Source organism: Lacerta agilis, chromosome 15 (genome assembly GCF_009819535.1).
Source record: "Lacerta agilis isolate rLacAgi1 chromosome 15, rLacAgi1.pri, whole genome shotgun sequence".
Classification (NCBI taxonomy): Eukaryota; Metazoa; Chordata; class Lepidosauria; order Squamata; family Lacertidae; genus Lacerta; species Lacerta agilis.
Window position 1 is genome coordinate 23,910,070 of NC_046326.1, and position 24,473 is coordinate 23,934,542.

General features: G+C 45.1%; 1 protein-coding gene across 7 annotated transcripts in view; it reads left to right on the forward strand.

The window, feature by feature from the left end:
* Positions 1–24,473, forward strand: part of IGSF9B (immunoglobulin superfamily member 9B) — a 125,743-nt gene that overhangs the window by 47,750 nt on the left and 53,520 nt on the right. For all 7 annotated transcript variants that reach the window (XR_004427957.1, XM_033171740.1, XM_033171741.1 and 4 more), the window contains exons 3-6: positions 3,479–3,625; positions 13,997–14,148; positions 16,902–17,019; positions 23,864–24,005. Coding sequence is in view for 6 of the 7 variants with exons in the window: in XM_033171740.1 (XP_033027631.1) it covers positions 3,479–3,625; positions 13,997–14,148; positions 16,902–17,019; positions 23,864–24,005 (559 nt within the window). In the remaining variant the exon portion in view is untranslated. The remainder of the gene's footprint in view (positions 1–3,478; positions 3,626–13,996; positions 14,149–16,901; positions 17,020–23,863; positions 24,006–24,473) is intronic.

Below are 24,473 nucleotides of genomic sequence, written 5' to 3' on the forward strand. Positions count from 1 at the left end.
GTCCTTCCTTCAATTATCAAATCTGCCTGTTTTTTCCTCTGTAAAATCTTATCTCTAAGTAGCATTGAGTTCAGAAAGATCATACAATCTCCTGGTTTCCTAACATTTCTTGCTCTCGACGTTTTCATTCTGTAGATCTTATCTATGTCCAACAAGAGATCATCTTCTTTGACCGATAGCCAACTTGCCAATTCTTTGATTATTTTTTCCTCTATCTGTTCATTCTCCAATTCTGGGACGCCTTTCAAGCGCAAGGTCAAGATTTTCTGCTTCATTTCGATCATGGCAAGTTGATCTGCCAACTCTTCTTGTTGTCTTATAATATTTTGTCTTTCCTCTTCTTCCTTTCCTTGCATTCGTTTCATTTCTTTCTGTTCCAAACTTATTTTCTTAATTGAATCTTCGTGTTTATCAACCTTGACATTCACTTCTTTAATTGCTTTTTCTAGGCCTTTATTTTTGCCATACAGGTCTTTTATCTGTCCCGTCATTTCCTGAATCATTTTGGAATTTTGTTCTATTTTGGATTCCACTGAATCCAGCTTTTCATTTAAAGTCTTGTTCATTTCTATTATTAATTCTTTAAGATCATTCAATGCTTCATTTTCCACTAGGATTGATTTCCTTCTTGTATCATTAGTTGTTGTACTTGAAGTGGTTGCTGTCTTTTTAGTTGCCATCTTATAGTCTTTATCTTTTTCCAGCAAATCGTTCTTATTTACTGATTTTATTTATTTATTTAGTCAACAAGGCCCTGTTATTCCTCTAGAGGGAGTCCCCTTTTTATTTTTAAACACACATCAGTCTACTTTCTATATTTGGGGTGCAATTTTCTTACAGCCCACTAGGTGTCACTGTGTCCTTTATAATATTTCTCTTAGTCAGCCTGTCTCTCTGCTTTCGTTTTGTTATCCCTTTCCTTGCCTCTTGCACTTCAGCTTCTACTTCCTTGAAGAAGGAGGAAGTGCTTGCCAATGAATGATTCAGCTACTAGTAAGTCTCCATCTTACTTTCTTTATTTCAATCAGTCCTAATTTCTTCTCTTCTGCAACACAGAATGTAAATCTTATAGTCTTACAGTCTTATTAATTTAAGCGCCCCTTCTTTCTCTCCTCTTGTCGCCGTTCTATCTTAGAAAGCTCGGGGGTTAAAGTCCATTTTCTAGCGTTATCTTCTCTAATACACTGTCTCAGCGCTTTATTAATGATTCACGTCTCTTTCTTAAGGAAAAAAACCCCTTTAAAATAAAGGGACCACACGGGGTTCCTGCTTAGCAACTTTCTTTCCCATTGTACAAAGCAATCCTTCGACTTTTCTCCCCTCCCGTGGCCAGTTTTAATTTCTGCTCAGTTCTTACTCACTTTTGGTGCTCACGGAAGGTTTTTATTTGTTTGTTTCTTCTGCTGTCGAAGCATTCGGGTGCTTGCCGGACGAGTTCTCAGGCGTCTGCCGGTGGGAAACTTGTTATGTTTTGCGTCGGCTCCTCTCCTTCACCTCCGTCCCAGAAATGGGCTACCAGTGAGGAATTCTGCCTTCTGACGCTGCTCTTTCTCTTCCTAGCGAAAGACCCGTACTCTCGCTGTTTTTTGGGGGGGGGTTTGACGCCAATTCCCCCCCCAAACTTCTACCACCAGTTCACGGTCTGCTCCACTGCTGAGGAGCACCGATTCTTGACTCGCACTCTAGCGCACCCTCCAGGAAGTCCTCCGATTCTGCCACTTCTGATCTGGCCCTGAATCGTTCATGCCCTTCAGTGTTTCACAGCTGCAAATGCTTGTAGCACGCAAACAAGTTACTAGGATGGTTCGTGCAGCTGAACCACCTAAAATGCGCCCCCAAAGAAGGACTCTTCCAAAATGTGCTCAGCCTCTGTGAAACCAAGCACCTGGAGTTTCCTTCTCTCTGTCTCTGTGTCTGCATCTCTTTCTTTTGCTTTGCCTTCCCAGGTCTCTGGTTGATTTTCTACTCCATTCCTCATACTGCTTGACACCCCCCCGCCCCCCACCATGGACTATTGGTCACATTGCTGGAGGCTCCACTGCTCCAGCTGCTGTAACCCTGTTACTCTGCAATAGCCCTGCCCTCCACAGACTTAAAAGTGGTTGCTGTTGTGGTTGAAGGTGTGCTTGAAAAGCATCCTTGCGGTTCAAATATTAGCTGTTCAAAGCACACCTAGGCAGCATGTGAAACGGAAGGCTAGGTGCTGCTCAGTGATGGTTAGGGCTCCTGCACATGCATATATTGCCCTTCCAAGTGATGCCTGTCTGATGCCAACCTTGACATCTTTCTGGTGCCAGGTTATGGCTTTTCTCTCCATGCGGGTATTTAATAGAATTTTATAAAAGTTGTAAACTTGCTTTGTAAGTTACTGAGAGCTTTGCCTTATTCTGAATCTGATCATTAGTTGGTCTAGCTTAGTACTGCTTTCACTGACCAGCAGCAGATCTTCAGGGTTTCAGGCAGGGATATTCCCAGTCCTACCAGGGGATTGAATTTGGGACCTTCTGCATGCAAAGCAGGTGCTTCACCACTGAGCTATGCCCTTTCCTGGCCTGTGTTAGTTGTCAAAGGCCGTATTCACACTGTGATGTCACTTTAAACAGTCATAGCTTCCCCCAAAGAATTCTGGGACCTATATTTCACTAAGGATGCTGAGAGTTGTTAGGACAGGCATAGACATCTATCCCTCTTCCCAGGGACTCCTGGGAATTGTATTTTTGTAAGTAGAACTCCTAACACAGGCAAACTCTGCCCTCCAGATGTTTTGGGACTACAACTCCCATCATCCCTAGCTAACAGGACCAGTGGTCAGTGATGATGGGAGTTGTAGTCCCAAAACATCTGGAGGGCCGAGTTTGCCTGTGTTAGGAGATCCCTGTTCTACTTACAAAAATACAATTCCCAGGGGTCCCTGGGTAGAGGGATAGATGGTTAAACCACTCTAGGAATTGTAGGTCTGGGAGATGAAAAGGCGTCTCCTAACAACTCTGAGCACCCTTAATAAACTACAGCTCCCAGAAGTCCTTGGGGGAAGCCGTAACTGTTTAATGTACCATATTTACTTGAATGTAGTGCACCATCAAATCTAATGCACACTCTAATTTTTGCGACATAATTTGTCCAAAAAAGGGGTGCATTACATTCAAGTAAATACAGTAGTATCACAGTGCTATAAATGTATGGTGTGGCCTATATAAATAAACAGGGACAATTGAAGCTGATTCATGAGTCTTGCAGGTGCTATTTTGAACATCTTCCATGGACCAAAATTTAAAAGTCCTGTGGAAGAAAATGTTTAGTGTTCTACTCATTCGCGGGTAAGCATCTGGGATCACAACCACCATGAATGCCCCACACAACTCTTCTCCTGCTGGCAAAATACGGCTCTGCAGTTGCCCTGAACGTCCTTGTGCTGCCCACATTCTGTTGGGTTCAGTTGGCGAACTCTGTTGATCTCCACCTTGTTGCTCTCTTCCAGGCCGTGCCAACCTTCATGACAAGGCATCTCTGCGCATTGAGCAGGTTCGCTCCGAGGACCAAGGCTGGTACGAGTGCAAGGTGCTCATGCTGGACCAGCAGTACGACACGTTCCACAACGGCAGCTGGGTGCACCTCACCGTCAATGGTAAGTATGGGGGCTGCTTTGCCCAAGCCAGCTCTGTTTCGCTCTCTTCTCTTGCCAAGCATGTGTCCTGGCCTATCACACAATCGTTCTTATGCTGTTCCACCAGGTGGGATTCTCCCTTTTCATCAAAGCATCTGCTGTTGCCTATTACAAAAGTAGGACCAATCATGGGAGATGTGTATATGTGTAATAATTCAACTAAATTTACCTATTGAAATTAACCTAGTCCTGTTCATTAATGTAAATGGGTCTGCTCAGAGTAAATATCGGCTCATGTCTTCTAGCCTTCTCATGCCCATTTCAGTAATTTCGTCACATGTAAAGAAGCCTAATTATCTACCTAGCTAGTCCTCAAGCTCATTAACTCCCTTGCACAAGGTGCATTTAATTGCTTGGTGCTTCCTTGACCTCTCTCTGCATCCCCTGGTTACAGGCCCTGAAATCGTCCTCTGAGGACATCACCCAAGGCTCCCATGTGCTTCATACTCAGAGAAAGCACATGGAGCAAGCACCCAAAACCCACACCAACCCAGGAATGGTCTAAATCACAATCTTGTCAAAGTGGCCAATGAGTGGGGAATAGAAGAATGAAGGGAGTATCCGGTTGGCCACTGTGAGAACAGGATGCTGGACTAGATTGGCCGCTGGCCTGATCCAGCAGGTCCTTCTTTTGTTCATATGGAGATGGTAACAGAAGGAATTGGGGGGAAAATTATGTGATGAAAGAGCAAAGAAAATGGAGAAAGAAAAAGTGCAAATATACAATAAGAAATTATATATATATATATATATATATATATATATATATATAATATTTACCACAATCAGTTACATTTCCATACATTATTATATATAAAGTATTATTGTAAAAATACATATATGATTAATAATAACCTACTATATTCTGTATAAACTTTGTTTGGATAAATATATTGACATCTGAGAAGGAATTTGGGGTTAAAACAGCTGACTAACTATTGAGGCTTCCTTTGGTAAGAGGATAGCAGAGAATAGAACAAATAGAGCTGTACACATAGTTAGATCCATCTGCCTTCCCCTCCTCCTGTGGTGAAATGTCTGTTCAGTAACATTGCTTGGCTACCTAAACACTGAATCAAGTTGACATTTATAGAGTAAATCACAGGAGGCTGTAATTTTCTCCGTAACCCCAACTACTAAATCCCTTTTCTGTTGCTCAAGTGACTACAGCTGTATTCCTGAATGCAATTATTCAGCTTTTCGTATCATGTAGCAGCAAGCTTTTCATGCAAACGTTTTGTTTTCTGAACTTTCTCCTGTTGCATCCCACAGCATCCCCCCCCCCCCCCGTGGGATCATCTTAGAAGGTGATCCTAGGTGGCCGTTCCCATGTGGGGAGCAAGGGAGGGAGAGAATGTCTCCTCAGGCCGCTGGCTGGTGTATGGGCCTTCTTCCCTTCTCTGTGGGATGTAGCTATAAGAGTTTGTCTGGCTTAGCAGAGCTGGAATGTCAAGTTTCAGCCTTGGATTACTTTCAACCAAGCGGTAGAAACTATGACAGCAACATAAATATGTGGGAAACTTAGAAGTTTGAGGAGGTAGAAAGTTAGGAGTGGAGTCAAGATCTGCAGGACCATGGACAGCTCATTCTTAGCTGCCACCAATTTTGTTCTGATGAAGGCTAGAGGCCTCTCTGCTGATTTCCAAATTCGTTCATTTATTGCCTCTACTCCCCATCTTTTCCCCAAGGAGCTCAAGGTGGTGAACATGGTCCTCCCTCTCCCTATCTTAGCCTGACAAGAACCTTGTAAGGTAGGTTGGACTGAGAGGCGATGACTGGCCCAAGGTGACCCTATTAGCTTTATGACTGAGTGGGGATTTGAACCATGCTATCCCAGGTCCTAGTCTAATGCTGAAACTGCTACACCACTCTGGTTTTGGGGAGAATTTGCACAGGAAGAAGTTGCCTAAGCCAACAAAGGGTACTTCATCAGTGGCATCCAGCGGTTGATCTTGCCTCTGATGAAGACAAACTGCCTGGATTCATGATGTGTTGGCCAGGCCTGGGTTCACGGTCTAACAATAAACCCTTATTGTCAGAAAAAGGGTCCCCTCCTCATATTCTGTGCCAGTAGAGTCAAGGTTCTAGTGGCCCTGCAAGACGGATATTCCTGATTCAAGGTTGCTGTTAGAGGGTCTTGAGGTCTAGGTGTGAATAGCTGACTGGGGTCCAAGTTATCACGGCAGCAACAGATGGAAGGTACCTCGGCTTCCCAGAGCTTTCAGTTCCTGCTTCCAAGGAGGAACAGCGCATTAAGGAAGTGCAAGTGTCCTGTTGTTCAAAAAAGGCATAGCATCCTAGGGGGAGATGGAGGTAAGCATGAAGTCTTGGAGAAGCAGTGACAAGTGAGGTGGAGCAGGTGAGCAGCAGCCTGTTGGTAGCTGGGTGCTGGAGCTCAGTGACTGTTCTGGAGCCGAAAAAGGGATCTGGTGGCAAGGTTTGAGAAACTATAAGTGGGTGGCAAGGAGCAGTCCAGGCCTCTGAGTTCTAGTGAGAGGGAGAGAAATTGCCTAAAGCTGGCCTTGTAGGAGGGGACCCATATTATTATACAGGGATCTGATGAGCCCATGAGCTGCTTAGCATTGGGACAAAAATAGCAGCTACCTGTGCTGAGATGGCTTTCAGTAGAACAAGGAGGGGGAAACCAGTGGTCCAAATGCAGTCCTCCAGATACCCCTTTGTGGCCCATAGAAATCTCCGCAGGCCATGCCCCCATCCCTCACTGGTCTTTCCTTGAATGATATTGCCTGGCTGGAATATGTCCTTCAACTGTGATAATGGCTCTTGCTTGCCTGCATGGAAGATGGAGAAAGATCTTTATGCAAACATCTGGCCTTTGCGTGAATGAGAATATAGTCCACTTGGACAAAGGTAAGAGCCTTTGTTCTTTTTCCTCTGGCCCTGCTCACTGTGGACATGTGGGCCCTGGAAGGTCACTTGTGAGCAAATGCTGGCCCTGGGCTGAAAAAGGTCCCTTGCCCCTGTAGTAGAATAACATAATGGGATGTCATCAGGTGAAAGGGAGGAGTGTTGATCAGGGATTAGTAAGGATGTCGATATTGGAGGGTTAACATGCAGCGGGGATGAGCAGGAAAATGGCAGCTCGTGGACGTAATCCATCTCTCTGAGGAATGTTGCCCAGCTTTCTGGTAACCCATTTCTGTAGGTGAGATACAAAATGCTGGTGCATCCTTTTCTAAGAAGCTGAGTTGTTGACCATGGAGGAAACTGCAGGTGTGCCTGGCTGCTGCAACATCTCACCTGCATATTTGCATCAGACCCGTTTTTCGACGCCCTTTTCAGACATGGCATTTAATACTTGTGATTCGTCACCTGCGACTTTCATAAGTTGTGGCAGTGTTTGGGGTGATCAGCGATGTCAGAAAGGGGGGCAGAAGTGTTCCTTGAAAAGCAGAGAGGGGAAAGTGAGTGACCTCGTTAAATGGCTCTGCTCTGTGTCTAACTTAAAAGACGTGCCTGGGAGATGGGAGGAACAAACCTCCAGGAAAATGAGCAACTTGGCCTCGTTAACTTTTAATAAGAGCTTTGCACTCAACTGAGCATCCTTTGAATGTGTGTTTCTTGAAGTATGAGGCATGCTCACTGAGGCAGACTCTGCTCTTCGTTCCAGCTGCACAATTTGCAAGCGGTGGCAAAGCTCAGGAGCTATGCCTGCATGAAACCACAGGCCGGGGTTTGCTTTAAGGCTTGGCTCCAAGGACATCAGAGGCTCCATTTATTTTATTTTATTGCTCTAATTAGCTAAGCCTTGAAGTCTTGCAAAATGCGGCATATTGTCATGTCTCAATTCAGAGAATGGAACAGGAACTGCTTTGTAAAAATGACAGGCCTTCCCCTTTGTGTCTTTGTCTTTTTTTCTCTCTGTTGATGGGGAAACATCTTCGTATTTTTTGGGATGGCACTTTTTTTTTTTTTTTAAAGGAAGCCACCTCTGGGAAAATGTTTCGACCTTCTAGGGCTTGTTGAAAGATCTTGTAGTACAGGAATGGGGAACATTTGACCCCTCCAGATGTTTCTGAACTACAACTGCCATCAGCCCTGGCTAGAATCGCCAATGGCCAGGGATGCTGGGAGTTGTACCTCAGCAGCATCTAGAGGGACACAGAATCCCCACACACCTGCCCTTGCAGTTCACTGCTAGGAGAAAGGCTGCTTCTGAATTTTTATTTTGACAACTTCGTATCTACAGTGGCGCCAGGTTTAACTCAGCCACTGCTTCCTCACTAAACAGGTCACTGCAGTACTGCTCAGAGGCCACAATATTTATAATTCTTCAAGTTTACTAGAATTTGATTAGGCCTAATTTTATTGGGATCTCTCCCCCCCCCCTAGAAACATTTTCACTGATTGTAGACAGCTGTACCCCTTAGAAAATCAAGCAACGCTACCTTGGGACCAAGGGGCACTGTTGTTGCATCATGGCTGACTGAAGAGAGAGATTCTTTGACTTGCAGAATAATCGATGCCAGGCTTCAGAGTTGTAAAGTGCTTTAGGGAGGCTCTGGACAGTGCTGCATTTTCCCCATCAGCATTTAGGATGCTTTTTTGGGGGGGTAGGATGTGACATAAACAAATGAGTTGAGGACTAGAGCATATCCACCGTTAATCATGGGGCTTGCCGGCTTCGCCTGACTGTTTTCCCTGGCTCCTGGTTCGTATCTCTTCTCCCGATAACAAGAGGTCTCTATCTTTTTAAATTATTGAAAGTGTTAAGTCAGTGCCCTTGAATGGAGTTTAATTGGGAAGCTAGGAGACTACAACCCCCCCCCCCCGAATCCCAACAGGGAAAGATGGAACATGGTTTTCAAGTTGAGTGGGAAGAGCGCTGTTGCACTTCATTCTGGCTTGCAGCCTTCCCACTTGGGGAATCTGGTTGGTCACAGTGATAACAGGATTCTGGACCAGGTGGACCTTTGGCCTGATCCAGCAGGACTCTTCTTAAGCAGAGGCCTGAAAGGCATCTCCTGACTCCACCAGCAAACTAGGCGTGGTTATCCTCCCCCTTTGCAGAGGTACACATGCTTGGAGGGGGGTAGTGAGAACTGGTGGGGAGGGTTGGCTGATGGTTGGAGCAGACCCCACTATAATCCAGACTTGCATTTGAAGGTTCGTAATGAGATGTGGAATTCAGAGCCAGGGCTGTTTGAAGCTCTCCGTTCCCCCCTCTCGCCAGTTCCTGCTGGGAGTTGCCATCCCCAGGGCCGTGGCTTCAGAAGATGGCAAGCGCCTGTGTGCATATCTCAGTGGCAGAGATGAACTTCACTTTCTATCATCTCCAAATAAAGGATGCTGGGTCTCAGAGAAATGGCTTCCCTGAAACCCTGGGGGATTAGAAGAAGGCTAGGTGAACTATAGGTCTGGCTCAGTATAAGGAAGAGATATGGATATAGATATGGATATAGATAGAGATATAGATTATAGATAGCCTAGAAAGTAGAGGAGCAACATAGTATAAAACCATCCTATAGCATTTGGGACTGAACCTCCAATTCTGCACCTCATTTGCAATTGGTAAAATGGTGTGTGTGTGTGTGTGTGTGTGTGTGTGTGTGTGTGTATCTGGGGGATTTTCCAGCATGGGTCCCCAAATGGGTGCAAAATAGGGTGAATGTGGTGGTCCCTACACAGGATGAAGTCCCTGGAAGGGCCGTTTCAGTGGTCTGTGAAATGCGTTGCCCACTGAGGTGCATCTGAGCACCTAGCTGCTGCTTCTAGGAAATGGGTGAATACACACCTCTTCCGAGTGGCTGAAATAATTTATGAATAATTTGCCACAAATGCATACTATGATTTGTATCCATATAATGTAGCTTTTGTTTTCTTGTATTTTATGTGTATTACGTTATGCGTGCATGTTGTGTTGTTTGTCATATTGCTATGTTGCCAAGCTCCCCGTGGCCTTTTGATGAAGCACTATATATAAATTTCTTAATTAATTGAATAATCTTGTGGATGGCAGCAGCACTCCCATTCTCCCAGCCTCACCCCCCTAAAAAAAATCCCCATGGAATGACAATATGTCATGGTGGAATGGATTTCTAAACAGCCTTTAAAAATGGGGGGTGGGGGGATTACAAGCACCCAAAGGAGCATTGCTGTTGCAGAATAGAAGACAGCAAAACACTGTTAAAAAGTAAGATTGTTCTCTTCTCTTTTTGGCCTCCAAAGGGAGCCTTTAGCTCAGCTTTAATTGGAATATCATCCTTAGGGTTCCTTTCTTTTCTTCCTTTTTTATTTTGGTTCACCATTGTTAGCAGCACGAAGAGCAAATCTTTTCCTGCATAAGCCGTGACCTTGAGACTTTTACGTTACCATCTTTTGGTGTGTGTGTGTGTTCAGAGAATGAAATGTTCAAACCATTTCCAGTGTGGCTGGGATTTCGTTTTTTTGTTTAACACTTCCTGGGCCATGTCACTGGCAGCTCGCGACACTGTGGCATTGTGGGCTGGAGAGAATGAAACCCACCAGTCTGGCTGCATTGTGGGGAGTTAATGAATCGCAAAAAAAACCTAACTAACTTGTGTCTGGTTCAGTTGCCCCAAGGGATGGGGGTGGGGGTGGGATAGCAAGGTTGGAATTCTGTGGCATTGTATTTAGGGGCTAATTATGTTCCTAATGCTTGCTGGGAGACCAAGTGGAGGGTTTTGCCCCCCCCCCCAAAACCCTTCCTTTTAAAGCTGGGGCTAACATCTCAAGTCGCTTTCACTCACCAAGCTGTGTAACAGAAAACCTACAATTGCCAGAATGCTTATTGGTATTACAAACCCTTTCCTCTGTTGCTTCTTGGCATAGAAAAGCTTTCAAAACCACACAAGAAAATCTCAAAGGCCTTACATCTGTGGCTGTCTGCATGGTAGAGTTGTCAGCCTCTGATTCCAGTGTCATGTTGCTGCAACGTCTATGAAACAAAATGTGCCTTAAGATGCTGCGGTAATCATCTATCGGGGTCTTTGCATGCAAGGTGGGCAGGTCTACTTGGTTCCGGCCTGCAGAGTTCTGGAGTTATTTTGCTCTGCCAGACTGGAATGAATGTCAGAAACTGAGATAGATTCTTCAGTCCCTGGCGGGCACCCTTAGAGAGTACTGCTGTGATTAGACCTCTTAGCGTGTACCTTAAAGCTTTGGGCAGAGGAAGGGGGCATAATCTTCATTGCCTCCTCACCTCATCAGAGACCCCAGATGATGACGATAATAATAATAATAATAATAATAATAATAATAATAATAATAATAATATTTATTATTTGTACCCCGCCCATCTGCCTGGATTTCCCCAGCCACTCTGGGCGGCTTCCAACAAAAATCAGATACAAAAATATCACACATTAAAAACTTCCCTGAAAAGGGCTGCCTTCAGGTATTTTCTGAATGTCAGGTAGTTGTTTATCTCCTTGACCTGTGATGGGAGGGCATTCCACAGGGCGGGCGCCACTACCGAGAAGGCCCTCTGCCTGGTTCCCTGTAGCTTTGTTTCTCGCAGTGAGGGAACCGACAGAAGGCCCTCGGCACTGGATCTCAGTGTCCGGGCTGAAAGGTGGGGGTGGAGACGCTCCTTCAGGTATACAGGACCGAGGCCGTTTATGGCTTTAAAGGTCAGCACCAACACTTTGAATTGTGCTCGGAAACGTACTGGGAGCCAATGTAGATCTCTCAGGACCGGTGTTATGTGGTCCCGGCGTCCACTCCCAGTCACCAGTCTAGCTGCCGCATTCTGGATTAATTGCAGTTTCCGGGATTAATTGCAGATTCCGGGATGAGGGCTGGCTGGGGGAACCTTTTTCAACCCAAGGGCCACATTCAACCATGCAAATGTCAAATGTTTTACAGGCGCACACCCACACATGTGCTCCTCCAGCCTTCGATCAGGCCAACGTGAAGTATAGTCACAGTTCAAGGGCACTTTCTAGTCATTCAAAAACACCTGTAGAAGGTAAAGATCAGTGAACGGTGTGACCTGGGAAGAGGGATATGTGGCCTGAGGAGGCGTGGCTTGGGAAGAGGTATTTCCTGGACCCTTCAATCCCAGCTTGTTCCCCGAGGTCATCTGCAGGAGCATCATTGGCCATTCCCCTCAAGAGGTTCATTTGGTAACATGGAGAAATCCTAAGCCTTTAATGTAAGCAGCCCAGTCCTTTGGAATACTCTGCCAATACAGTACCAACAGGTGCCTTCTGTGCCAACTTTTAAATACCTGCTGAAAACTTTCCCTTTCTGCCAGGTCTAGGCAGGCAATTAAGAATACATCCTTCTACAGTGGTTTACTGGTGTTCATTTTCAATATTGTTTTGTTTTGCTTTTAACTTCCTGATGCTTCTACTGCATGGTTTTATTGCTATAAACCACTTGGATATATTTTTATGATGTAGCGTTATGCAGAAGTTTAAGTAAGTAAGTAAGTAAGTATCCCAAGGGACAGAAAGAGACAACCTGAAGGCCACACCCAGCTCCCAAGGTATGGTGCTCCCCAGCCCACATGAGCAGGTGAACCCAGGGCTCTGGGTTGGCTCTGAGCCACACTAGATCTCTGCCTTGAGAGCTGTGGCATATCAAAGGAGTGGCAAAATATCCCACATGCCACCTTTTTACTGCATCGGAGCCTCTTCCCAGGATTGGTCCACAGCCTTCCATAATTCAGTGGGATTTTGTTCTGTCCAGAAAAAAGGCTTTCAGTCCAGCCAACTCCTAAGGTTTTGCCCCCTGAGGCCAGCCAGGGTGCCATTTGGCAGTGTGGATAATTCACATTGGAAATAGCAAATCAGATATATCTACAGGATCTTTGCATCAGTGAGATGCCTTTGGTTCCAAGGAATCTGCCATTCCTCTACATATGACCCTGAACACTTAATTTAAAAAACCCTGGTTTTTAAATAACCTTATTGCAGACTTAATCCTCCAGGTCCAACAGTGCAATATAAGTAGAATTCGTGTTCTTAAGAATTTATAATTCATACATTATGATTCTCTCTCCACCCTCTCTCACCCCTCCTCCTCGAGCACATTAGCCTAGTTAATTTTTTTCTTTTCAGAAAATAAGCAACGTTTTCTGGGGGTGGTAACCCAAAAATCAGTTCTTTTCAGAGTCGATTGAAATTGCTGGAATGCCTTCTTAGAAAATTGGAATTAACAGCTATTTATGATTAGGCCTATATTATAATTCTCCCAGAGCCTGTTTAATCAAAAGGCAGATTAGTTATCTGCACTGTGGTGCGTCTGTGCATTTTGATAGCTTTCCTACAATGGTGGGGTGAACGGGTCCGGGAGTAACGTAGGCAGATTTTCCTGTGTTTGACGGAGAGGGTGTTCCTTTCCTACTTCACATTAGCCAAAATGGCCACTGCAAACGGTCACTGCACTTGCTTGAATGTATACTTAAGAGTTTTGCATAGAAATGTCGCAAACTGCGCTTCGTGCATTTCATAGCCTTTTGGTCGCACTGCTTATAATACACATATTCTCTCTGCATATGAATGTGTATGTGTATATAAATAAGGTATCTTCCAACCAGCCTCACACTTCATGTGTCTGAAATAGTCTCAAATCCACAAAGACTCATGCCATCTGTTAGTCTAGTGCCACAAGGCTCTTTGTGTGTGTGTGCCTTGCAAAGAATAGTTCATGCTGCCCTCCTTGGTTAGACCCCAACTGGAGTCCTGTGTTCAGTTCTCAGCACCACAGTTTAAGAAGGATATTGACAAGCTGGAAGGTGTGCAGAACCTTTATCTAAAATTTGTACAGAACCGTATATAAAATTGACTTTCCAGTTGTTCACTCTTTATTTATTTACTGTACGCTTTTGCTTACCCTTGGGACGTTGTCTGAAGCCTGTGCAGGTAATGGGATGCTTGACGAAATCCATTTTGTGGGGGGATGCCCATGCTAACAGACTTGATCCACCCCACCCCCAATCTGTTGTGCGGATCAGAACACAGTCTCTCCTTTGGATTTCACATGCCTTTGAAGTTCTTTGGTCCAATGATATTACCAAAATGCACTTTGAATGTGATAAAATATGTCAAAGAATCAATAATTAAATGAATGTGTATTTTTCTTACCTGTTCATTCCTCCACCCCCACCCCCTAAGAAGAAATAGCAGATTAAATTGGATACAGGACAGAACAAAGTTTATAAAAGTCACATACCGTAGGGATGATGCATCCATACCTATGTGTGGGTCACGAGAACCATGTTGCATTTGCAAAGGGTTTGTAGGCCAGCAGTGCTCAAGTTCAAGCAGATTTGGAATGTGTGGCCAAGGCATGTGCCATCATCCTTCTCACTTCTTCTTCTTCTTTTTTCAATCTCCTTGGCAGCTCCCCCCACCTTCACAGAAACTCCCCCCCAATACGTAGAGGCGAAGGAAGGCGGCAGCATTACACTCACCTGCATGGCTTTCGGGAACCCTAAGCCAACCGTCACCTGGCTGAAAGAGGGGGACCTCTTAGGTGCCAACAATAAATATCAGGTAAGGTCATGCTCAGAAGGGGCCCATGGCTCAAGGATGGAGGAAACGCTCTGCATGCATAACGTAGGGAGGTACAATTTCTGGCATCACCACATTTAATGGAATGTCGGTGGGATGGCTAGGAAAGAACCCAGCATAAGGCTTGGAGAGCTGCTGGTGATCGGAGCATGCCATACTGGGCTAATGTCTTGTCCAGCATCCTGTTTTCTCTTTTTGGATGGCTCTGTTTTCACTTCCAAAGCAGTAGGCACAGAACCACTGAAGTTTGGTGTATTAGGGGAAATTGAAAGAGAGGTTCTCTGTCAGCTTCACCAGTAAGGCAAATAAATTTGCCAGCAATATTACCTACCTACCTACCTACCTATACATGGCAGGGGCTTGATAACTCTCCTGATCTTGTGATTCCAAGCAAACAGTGCATTTAACTCAGACACCCCCAAACTCTGCCCTCCAGATGTTTTGGGGCTACAGTTCCCATCATCCCTGACGACTGGTCCTGTTAGCTAGAGATGATGGGAGTTGTAGTCCCAAAACATCTGGAGGGCCGAGTTTGGGGGTGCCTGGATGGCCACAGTCTACCGCTATTGGATTTGCATGTATTTACCACCTGACATTCATAGGCTTATTTTTCCTGAGAACTTTCTAAAATGCAATGACCAAATCGGGAAGGATTCACACATCAATTAGCAGTGCCTGTGGCGCTGAACACTCTTTTACTGATTTCTATGCATTTCTAAATATGTCATGTTTGCTGTCTTGAGCTGTGACATTCGCCCCACGGGGTGCAAGCTCTGTCATGCTCTCATCAAAATCTCATGGAGGGGACCACCCTGTTTCATCCTTTCTCATAAATGCTCTCTTCTCCCCGACCCTGGAAAAGCCTCTGTCCTTTGCTCAGCCAGGAATTTCATTTGTATGAATTGTAATTGGCAAATCGGGCATTGGAATTGGTACCGGCACTGATGAGAATAATTAGGAGTCATTTGTTAATGAACTGAAATGGAAGGGTGAAGTGAAATGAAGCTTTGCATTGGCAGTGGGGTGGAAGAGGATGGATCAAAGGTGGAGGAAATAATGCATGCCTTGTCTGTATGCTCACTTCACACTTGTGCTAAGCAAAGCAACGTGGGAACAAAAGTGCTCGGTATGGTAGCAGTGGGCTAGGCTGCTGATAGTGTGTTATGGCAGGATGAGGTGGGATTATCATATCCCCATTCAGATAAGGGCTCAGGTGCCCTCTAATATTTGTTCCACACGTTTAAGAAATTGATCTTTGTGTGTGGCAGCACCCATACTTTGGAACTCCCTGCCTATTGACACCAGCAGGTGCCTCCGCTGTACTCTTTTTGGTGCCCACGTAAAACATATTTTGTTTGTTTTAGCAAGCCTGTCCAGACCTGCAGAAGTGGGTTTCTTTATTTCGTTTTATAACATATATAAAACAGGGGGAATAATTATAATGATGGATGAAGATCAAAATACGAAAAGCTAAACTGTAAGATAGGCACATAGAATGAATACAGTTGCACATGGGTTAAAATTAGAAGTTGTGTGTGTTTTATGTCTTTAGCTGCTGTTGGTTTTATCTTCATGTTTTTAACTGTGTTTTTATTGATAACTTTAATGTTTCACGTTTTTGTCAACTGCTTGGAGGTTTCTTTACAATCAAGTGGTGTATAAACAAATTAAATAAATAAATAAATGTTTACTTAAATAAACAAATGAATAACTAAAACAATGCAGGAGGGTGCAACCTCACACTCCGGGGGCCAAATGCAGGCCCCCAGCCTTTTCTGTCTGGCCCTTGGGACTTTCCCTAAACTCCACCTCCTCTTCCCATGCTCCACCCCTCCCTGGTCCTGCTTCATCCATCCACTCCTAGATTGCTTTTGCAGGCCTGGAATGTGTTCTTCACATGCAGTCATTCCTATTGCTTGCCTGGATGGATAGGTGGTGTGTGTGTGTGTGTGTGTGTGTGTGTGTGTGTGTGTGTTTCTGTTTCTGTGTAGAAACCTCTGATGCTCACTGGGTAGGAATGTAGCCAACAGTACAAAGGTAAGTGTTGTTTCCATTTGTGTCTCCCACTTTTGCCCCTATTGGTTATGGTGCTGGACTAGGACCTGGGAGACCAGAGTTCAAATCCCCACTCAGTCATAAAGCTCATTGAGTGTTTTTGGGCAAGTCACTTCATCTTAGCCTCACCTACCTCTCAGGGTTGTTGTGATTAAAAAATGTGGGGGGCATGTATGCCACCTTGGGGAAAGATGGGGTGATGATGAACACGAACATAGAGGTACAGTGTTGATTTAGCTATTTAGTACATTATGTCCATCATAAGTCTCACTATAGTTATCCATGGGTTGATGGAGGAGCCACTGAACAAAATTGAACTAGATTCTGTCAAAGTCATTAATATGTGATTCATGCTTTCTGGCATGGGGTACTGGTGTGTGTGTGTGTGTGTGTCTAGAAATGGTCTAGAATCTAGATGCATATTTTTTTAGAAATGCAAATAGCAGCCATTGTGGGAGCGATGGTGATGATTAGGGAGGTGGTGTTTTAACACTTTCCTCCCCTGCCTGTCAAAAAATGCTCCTCTGAAGCTGCTATTTGCATTGGAAGGGAATGAAAGCATGCAGTTAATGCCGCACATAGGTTTAGCTGGGGTGTGCGTGTGTGTGCATGCACATGTTTGTAGCTGCAATGGTTTTGGGTGATGAACTTTCATTCTCTTTTTTTCCCTCCCTCTTCAGGTTAGTGATGGGAGTCTGACTGTTGTATCCGTTAGTCGGGATGACCGGGGCGCTTACACCTGCCGGGCTTATAGCATCCAGGGAGAAGCTGTGCACACTACCCGCTTGCTTGTCCAAGGTAACTAGCTGGAGAGTCCTTATGGGCTCCCTAGAACAGGAGTATGGAACCTGGCACCCTAGAGACATTGCCGGACTCCAGCTTCCATCAGTCCCAGTCAGCATGGCCACTAGGCAGGGATGATGGGAGTTGCAGTCCAGCAGCAGCTTGGGGGCATCCATTTGGTGCTACATATTTTACTTAATTATAATTGTTTTAGGTCTTACATTTCGCTTTTCGTCCTGTATGACCTTGTGCAATGGCTCCATTGTTTATTCTTTTTAGGAAGCCACTGGAACTTGAGATGCTTAGGATTTGTTACCTACTGTACGACTGAAGTCGTTAGAGAAATGCCTTAGTGGCTGATGGATGGAGACTGTTCTTCTGAGTTTGGTAAACTTTGTGAGCTGGCTTTTCTGTTTCATGGCACGAACAGCAGTTTCCTCCTTTGCCCTGTGATTCTCTTTAAGCATGAAAGTACAGCAGGTGTGGATGGCATGGTTGTGCTGCTCCCCTGATCTCTTTACAGCTGGGTCATTGCTGGTTACTGGGAGAGGAGAGGTGGCAAATAGGTCAGCGCGCCATGTTTGCACAGCGCCAACCTTCTTGGTACTCAGCAGTGACTTGGCTGTTGGGAGTTCAGGCGAGTGCTGCTGCCCTACCATGCCCTCTGCATGGTGGGTTGCATATATTATGAGAAATAAGGGAGAAGCAGAGTTGCACAAACACCAAGGTGTGCAATAGCCTGCAACAGGAGCAGAGCTGTCAACCTTCCTTTTTTTGCATTGGGAAATGGCCATAGCTGTCAACTTTCCCTTTTTTTGCAATGGGAAATGGCGCTGGAATAATTTTCCGCAAAAAAAAGGGAAAGTTGACAGCTATGAAGAGGAGTGCAATGTTTCTGTTTTAACCAGTGCTTTTTTCCCTTAAAAATGTTTAGGGGTACTCTCATTTTGACTCAAGAAAGTCACCATTTTATAGTTCAAATCGGGAAAAATAAATAAATGGACAAAAGATTCACAAAAATGTTTAGGGGTATGCGTACCCCTGCATACCCCCAGAAAAAAACACTGGTTTTAACTATTTATTTGTGTTTTTATCTTGTGAACTGCCCTGAGATCTTTTGATTAAAGGGCAGCATATAAATCTATTTTTTTTTCAAAATGCAAAAAAGGGATTCGTTGAAATATATATATATATATATTGTTGTTGTTGTTCAGTCGTTCAGTCGTGTCCGACTCTTCGTGACCCCATGGACCAGAGTACGCCAGGCACGCCTATCCTTCACTGTCTCTCGCAGTTTGGCCAAACTCATGTTAGTAGCTTCAAGAACACTGTCCAACCATCTCATCCTCTGTCGCCCCCTTCTCCTTGTGCCCTCCATCTTTCCCAACATCAGGGTCTTTTCTAGGGATTCTTCTCTTCTCATGAGGTGGCCAAAGTACTGGAGCCTCAACTTCAGGATCTGTCCTTCTAGTGAGTACTCAGGGCTGATTTCTTTGAGAATGGATAGGTTTGATCTTCTTGCAGTCCACGGGACTCTCAAGAGTCTCCTCCAGCACCATAATTCAAAAGCATCAATTCTACGGCGATCAGCCTTCTTTATGGTCCAGCTCTCACTTCCGTACATTACTACTGGGAAAACCATAGTTTTAACTATACGGACTTTTGTCGGCAAGGTGATGTCTTTGCTTTTTAAGATGCTGTCTAGGTTTGTCATTGCTTTTCTCCCAAGAAGCAGGCGTCTTCTGATTTCGTGACTGCTGTCACCATCTGCAGTGATCATGGAACCCAAGAAAGTGAAATCTCTCACTGCCTCCATTTCTTCCCCTTCTATTTGCCAGGAGGTGATGGGACCAGTGGCCATGATCTTAGTTTTTTTGATGTTGAGCTTCAGACCATATTTTGCGCTCTCTTCTTTCACCCTCATTAAAAGGTTCTTCAATTCTTCCTCACTTTCTGCCATCAAGGTAGTATCATCAGCATATCTGAGGTTGTTGATATTTTTTCCGGCAATCTTAATTCCAGTTGGGGATTCATCCAGTCCAGCCTTTCGCATGATGTATTCTGCATATAAGTTAAATAAGCAGGGAGACAATATACAGCCTTGTCGTACTCATATATATATATATATATATATATATATATATATATATATATATATACACATACACACACCATTAAAATTTGATACTCCTCCTCCCCCCAAAAGTCATTTTGTAATTCTTCCAAGCATCTGTCCATCAAAACCCAGTGGTTGGTTGTCCCTTCACATGCCAGTGTGGTGGCTAGATGGTATTGAGGGTTAATGAAAAGGCTGAGTTAAAGAGAGAGAGCAGGCTGAGACCACCGCCCGGAATTGTATCTCCACGACTATTTTTTAAAATCATATATGTAGGTGGTTTTTATTTACTCCTGTGTAGGAAAGTAAAATGCTGGTTTGGAGACAGTGTTGCAATTGGGCTGTGTGTGGAATCTCCCTTTCAGCCCTGATTCTTCGTGGTCCTGTGTTTCTCAGACAGGAAATTGCATGTACGGATTTGTACAATGTGCCATTTTATGTAGAGAGAGGCTTGCTGCGTCCCCAAAAGTATTGGCTGCAAACTCTTTTGCAGGGGGTTGAACTAGCTGAGATTCCTGCCCTGCAGGGGGTTGGACTAGATGACCCTTGGTGTCCCTTCCAACTCTACAGCTCTATGATTCTGAGTTAGCATCGTCCACCCTGTCTTCCTATGGGCTCTCTGGCACAGGTGGCGGAACCTGCAGCCTTCTGAGCATTGCTGGACTAAAACTCCCATCATCCCTGACCATCAGCCATGCTGGCTGGGGATGATGGGAGATGGAGTCCAACCGGCCTCCCCAGTTGTGCTTCCTAGACTTTTCTTGGTGCCTCCTGCTAAAAGAATAGTTAATCGCCTGCATCTGTTGAAGGTGACCCTGAGCAAGTGGCCACATAACCTTCAGCCAGCGAGATGAGCCTCTTTCCAACCCTCCATTAAAAAAAAGACCCCCTCCACAATGCCATCAATAAATAAACAAGAGCATTAAGTACAGACCTCAGACATCTAAAAAGCGCTCAATGCTGCTAGCTCAGCTGAACAACCCAAGGAATGCAAAAGAGGAGCAGTGGGTTGTGTGTGTGTGTGTGAGTGTGTAAGTGTGTAAAAAAGCAGAGGCTTGATGGTTCCTTGTCCTGCACGAGAGACAAAAGGTTTCGCAGAAGGCAGCTGGAGCCCAAACTGGTGGCCTTGGCTTTGCCTTGAGGGGAGAGGGGGAGCATTTTGTATTGATTTCCTGTGTCTGCATCGATAGTATTAACTTCCCTTCCCGCTCCCTTCCTCCTGCTTGCTTAACAGCTGTTCTGCGAGCTGGATTTGTCTGTGCATTGATTTTTATTGTAGTTGCAGTTGGGTCCCTCCTGTTCTTTAAGAGCTGGGGCAGCTTGCGGTTCGAGTTTGCAGCATCACCATTTTAAAAACAAGGAGGGAACAGAAAGAGCAAAGAAATAAAGAAGGGAGAAATAATTCTGCAGACAGATCCAGAAGAGCACGGGCTGCTTCTCTTCCCCTGGTTTCTTTTGGCAGCAATACAGGGAACAGATAGTGGGTTCTGATGAGAGTCCCCTTAGGGGAAGAGAGATGACATTTTATGTTCCCCCAGCTCCCAGTCCTCCGGGTCAATATGTGAGGCCACCTGCAACCCTTGTCCTGCCCTTGCTGATGGCATATTTTGCTTGGAGGGACTCAAACTATTCTGGGTTCACTGGCCAGTGGATGAGGCCACAGTGTCCTGTGACTCACACTGTCTGTTCTTGACTGGCAGCGGATCTGCATCAGCGGCCATTCCAAGCCAGAGACCATTTAAAAGTTCTGATTTCAAAGAACACGCTCAGCCACCGAGGTGCAGCCCCTTTTGAAGACTCATTGCCCCATTTGGAGGGTAACATTTTGGAGCAGTAATAAGTTGTGTTGTGGGTATGCTTTGGAGTGTCCAAAGATCTGCATCATGCTGCAACAAAATGTTGCAGCTTGTCCTCACCTCCCAGGAACACAGGAAGCTTCCTTGTATGTAGTCAGACGCTTGGCTCATCTTGCTCAACACTCTCTCTACTTACCGTACTTGCAGTTGCTCTTCAGGGTTTCAGACAGGAGGCATTCTCAGCTCTAGCTGGAGAAGCTGGGGATTGAACCTGGGACTTTGTGCATGCAAAAGAGATGCTCTACCACTGAGTTTTGGCCTTTCTTCTGCAGCTCTTCAGGAGTGTTCTTGATTTTTCAAAATATGTTAGATAGGCCCCCCCATCAAGTATATTATTTGTATTCATGCAATCTTTGCGGTACGTGTGTGACACCCCCCTCACCCCGGCTATGTGACAGTCACTCCAAGGCTCCCTTGCAAAGTTATTAATGCAGGGCAGACAGCTGCCACCACCCTCTGTTTTTTGGAAGCAAAATATTTCTGTCTTTTAAAGAAGAGGAACTGATTTATGTCCTGCAAAACTGTCCTCTTCTGCGCAGTTGTTAAATCTGCAGCAGCCCTGACCTCCTTCTCAGCTGGCCACCCCAGCTTAAAAAAAGAAAAGAACTGCCAGGCCTTTTCAGACACCGCAAATGTGTAAGTGGCATTCGTCTGTCATGATGGCAGCTAATGGTCTTGCATTCCATTAGTATTAAAGAAAAATCCATTTAATTGGAACACAATTGTGCATGGGCCTGCCATCCTGATTGAGCAGCCATCCTGGTTTATAGGCAGATTGTTTTAATTCACACCCTCCCTCCAAAGTCTGGAGAGTCTTAAAATGAAAAATGGGGGCGGGGGGAGATCTATTTGGAGAGAAAATAGCCATTTTTTATTTTTATTTTTTTGCTTTTAATGGTGCATGTACAACTTTCCTTTATAAACAAAGCACAAACCTCTTTTAATCTAGCCAACATTTGCTCCTGGAGAGGAGAGTGTAAAATTTGCAAGAGCAGAAATGCTGTTCTGTGCAAATAATGCTGATTTAAAGCAGTGTTTGCAACCTCACAGGCCAAGCCTTTGCCAACCTGGTTCTCCGTTTTGGATTACAATTCCCATCATTCCTGACAACTGGCCAGCACTCTCCCTGGATTCTGACTGCTTAAAGTGGTATCACAGTGCTTAAAATGTATGGTGTAATGGAATCACACCCAGGCCCTGATTTGTATGTACTTGCATATACACAAAAAGCTGTCTTATTTGAATCCCCACAGAATTCGATTTCCTAGATGCCAGTGACAGATAATCTCTTAGCAGCCTTTTAAACATGCCCCTTATTACACATAGAAGAGGAAAATGCCTGACTTAGGGGCCAACTTCCACGCAAACCCCAGAGCCCTTTGCAACTGCTCCCTTCATCTGTCTGCATAGCCTCAAGGACAGGAAACATGATGGCCATGAAGACTAGCCTCTTTACTTTTCTGTAGGATCTGGGTGTTTCAAGCACCCACAGTGGTTCTGCAGCAGCCTTGCTGAGAAATGCTGTATCTTCAGAATCTATGCCATGTGGTGACTGACACATAGATACATAAACATTCATTTCCCATCTAGCTCTGTGGGGGAAACGTGGCCATTGTTAACACCCCCGTAATAATTCTTTTCAATTTAAAAATGGCCCTTTGCCAAATGTTGAGATTGGGCTATAGATAATCATAGTAATAAGCATTTTTCTAGCACTTCAGAAAATTGAAAGCAACTCATAACATCTTGATAATCGTGACCACAAACCTCTGTAGCAAGCCAACATTATCCTAGTATTCTGGATTTGGAGTTTGGAATTTGGGAGATGGCTGCAATATTGAGCCAGGCTAATGGTCCAGCTAGCTCATTATTGTGCACAACAGGTACCTGCACTTTTCCCAGTCTCACTTTTAACCCGAACATGCATTTGGGGACCAATTTCTTTATATTTTACCCTACATTTGCATGGTGGCAGTGCTCTTCTTGTTACTCATCTTGGATCAGGCTGTGACCCACTAATGGGTCCCAGCCCACCAGTTCAAGACCAGTAGTCTACATTGGAATTTGCAAACATTGGCTGTGGGTGGGAAAAGTCTCTCTTGTAGCCAATGTCTGCAAAAGAACAACAACTGAGGCTGCTTGCTTTGGCTGACGAGCAACGGGTCAAATCATGTTTCGGCTGCGAGCAGCTCTTCCCTGCTGGGGACTTGCATGTGCAACCAAAACAGAACTGAACTGTTATCTTAACTGAGTGATATCAGGCCAACCAGTGGATCCAATATGGCCCACAAATCACGCAGGATTGTCAATCAGCTGATATCGGCCCGTGGCCTGGAATCTCCACACAGTGACTGGCAGTGGCTCTGCAGAGTATCAGACAGAGTTCTCTCCCAGTCCTTACCTGGAGATGGTTGAGATTGAATCAGGGACCTCCTGCATGCAAGGCAAGGCTCTGCCACTGAGCTACGGCCCTGTACCCACTGAAGTGGGATTGAGGAGTTGAGGCTGAGAAAGAGTAGCTTGCCTGAAGCACCTTTTGAGTGTGAGAAGTTCGGATCGATCAGTTCCTGTGAGAACAGAGTGCTGGACCAGATGGGTCCTTTGGCCTGATCCAATGGGGTGCTTCCTGTGTTCTTACGGCAAAGTCGTCTCAGGGCCAGATGCACCAACTCTAAACACACGGTTCTTACTCTACGAGGGAGGAATTCGGAGTGGAGCTGTGCTGGATTATGTGACCTGGGCAAAATGCCAAGAGCTTGCGTCCGTTAGGCACGGTGGCTCTTCTTGCTCTTGTTCCCTGCACCGTTAAGTCAGCCGCTCTTAGCAATGAGCTCATCTTCCCTTTCTTGGCTGCTGAGGTAACTGTTTGTCTCCTGCTCTCCCACAGGACCCCCTTTCATCGTTTCCCCTCCAGAGAACATCACGGTTAACATCTCCCAGGATGCAATGTTCACCTGCCAGGCTGAGGCATATCCAGGCAACCTGACCTACACTTGGCACTGGGAAGATGAGAATGTCTACTTTAAGAAGTGAGTTTGGATTCTGTTTTCGGGTTTCTCTCTCTCTCTCTCGTCTGGTCTTGGTGAAGTATGTGGTTGGGAATGGGGCAGGTAAGGTGAGCAAGCAGCCTCGGACCTCTTTTCAAAGGACTGCACACTCCAGCAGGAGGCCCTTGGAGTCATCCACTAACAGTTATTCATTTTTAATTAAGTGCATTTGACACATATGTTTGATGGCAAGGTGCAGTAAAAACAGCAAAAAGGCAGGGTATTTTTTTTAAAAGAACCTGAACATATATTTCCATCAAAACACAATACAAAACAGATACCCATGTCAAAGACATGTTCATGCAGATGGGAAAACCTGTTGGAACAAAAAAATATTCTGGAAAGTGCAGGGAGTTGGTACCTGTTGTATCTTGACAGGGATGCTGTTCCCTAGGACAGAGACAGGCACATCAAAAGCCCTGGTCCGAGTGATTGCAAAATGGTCTTCTG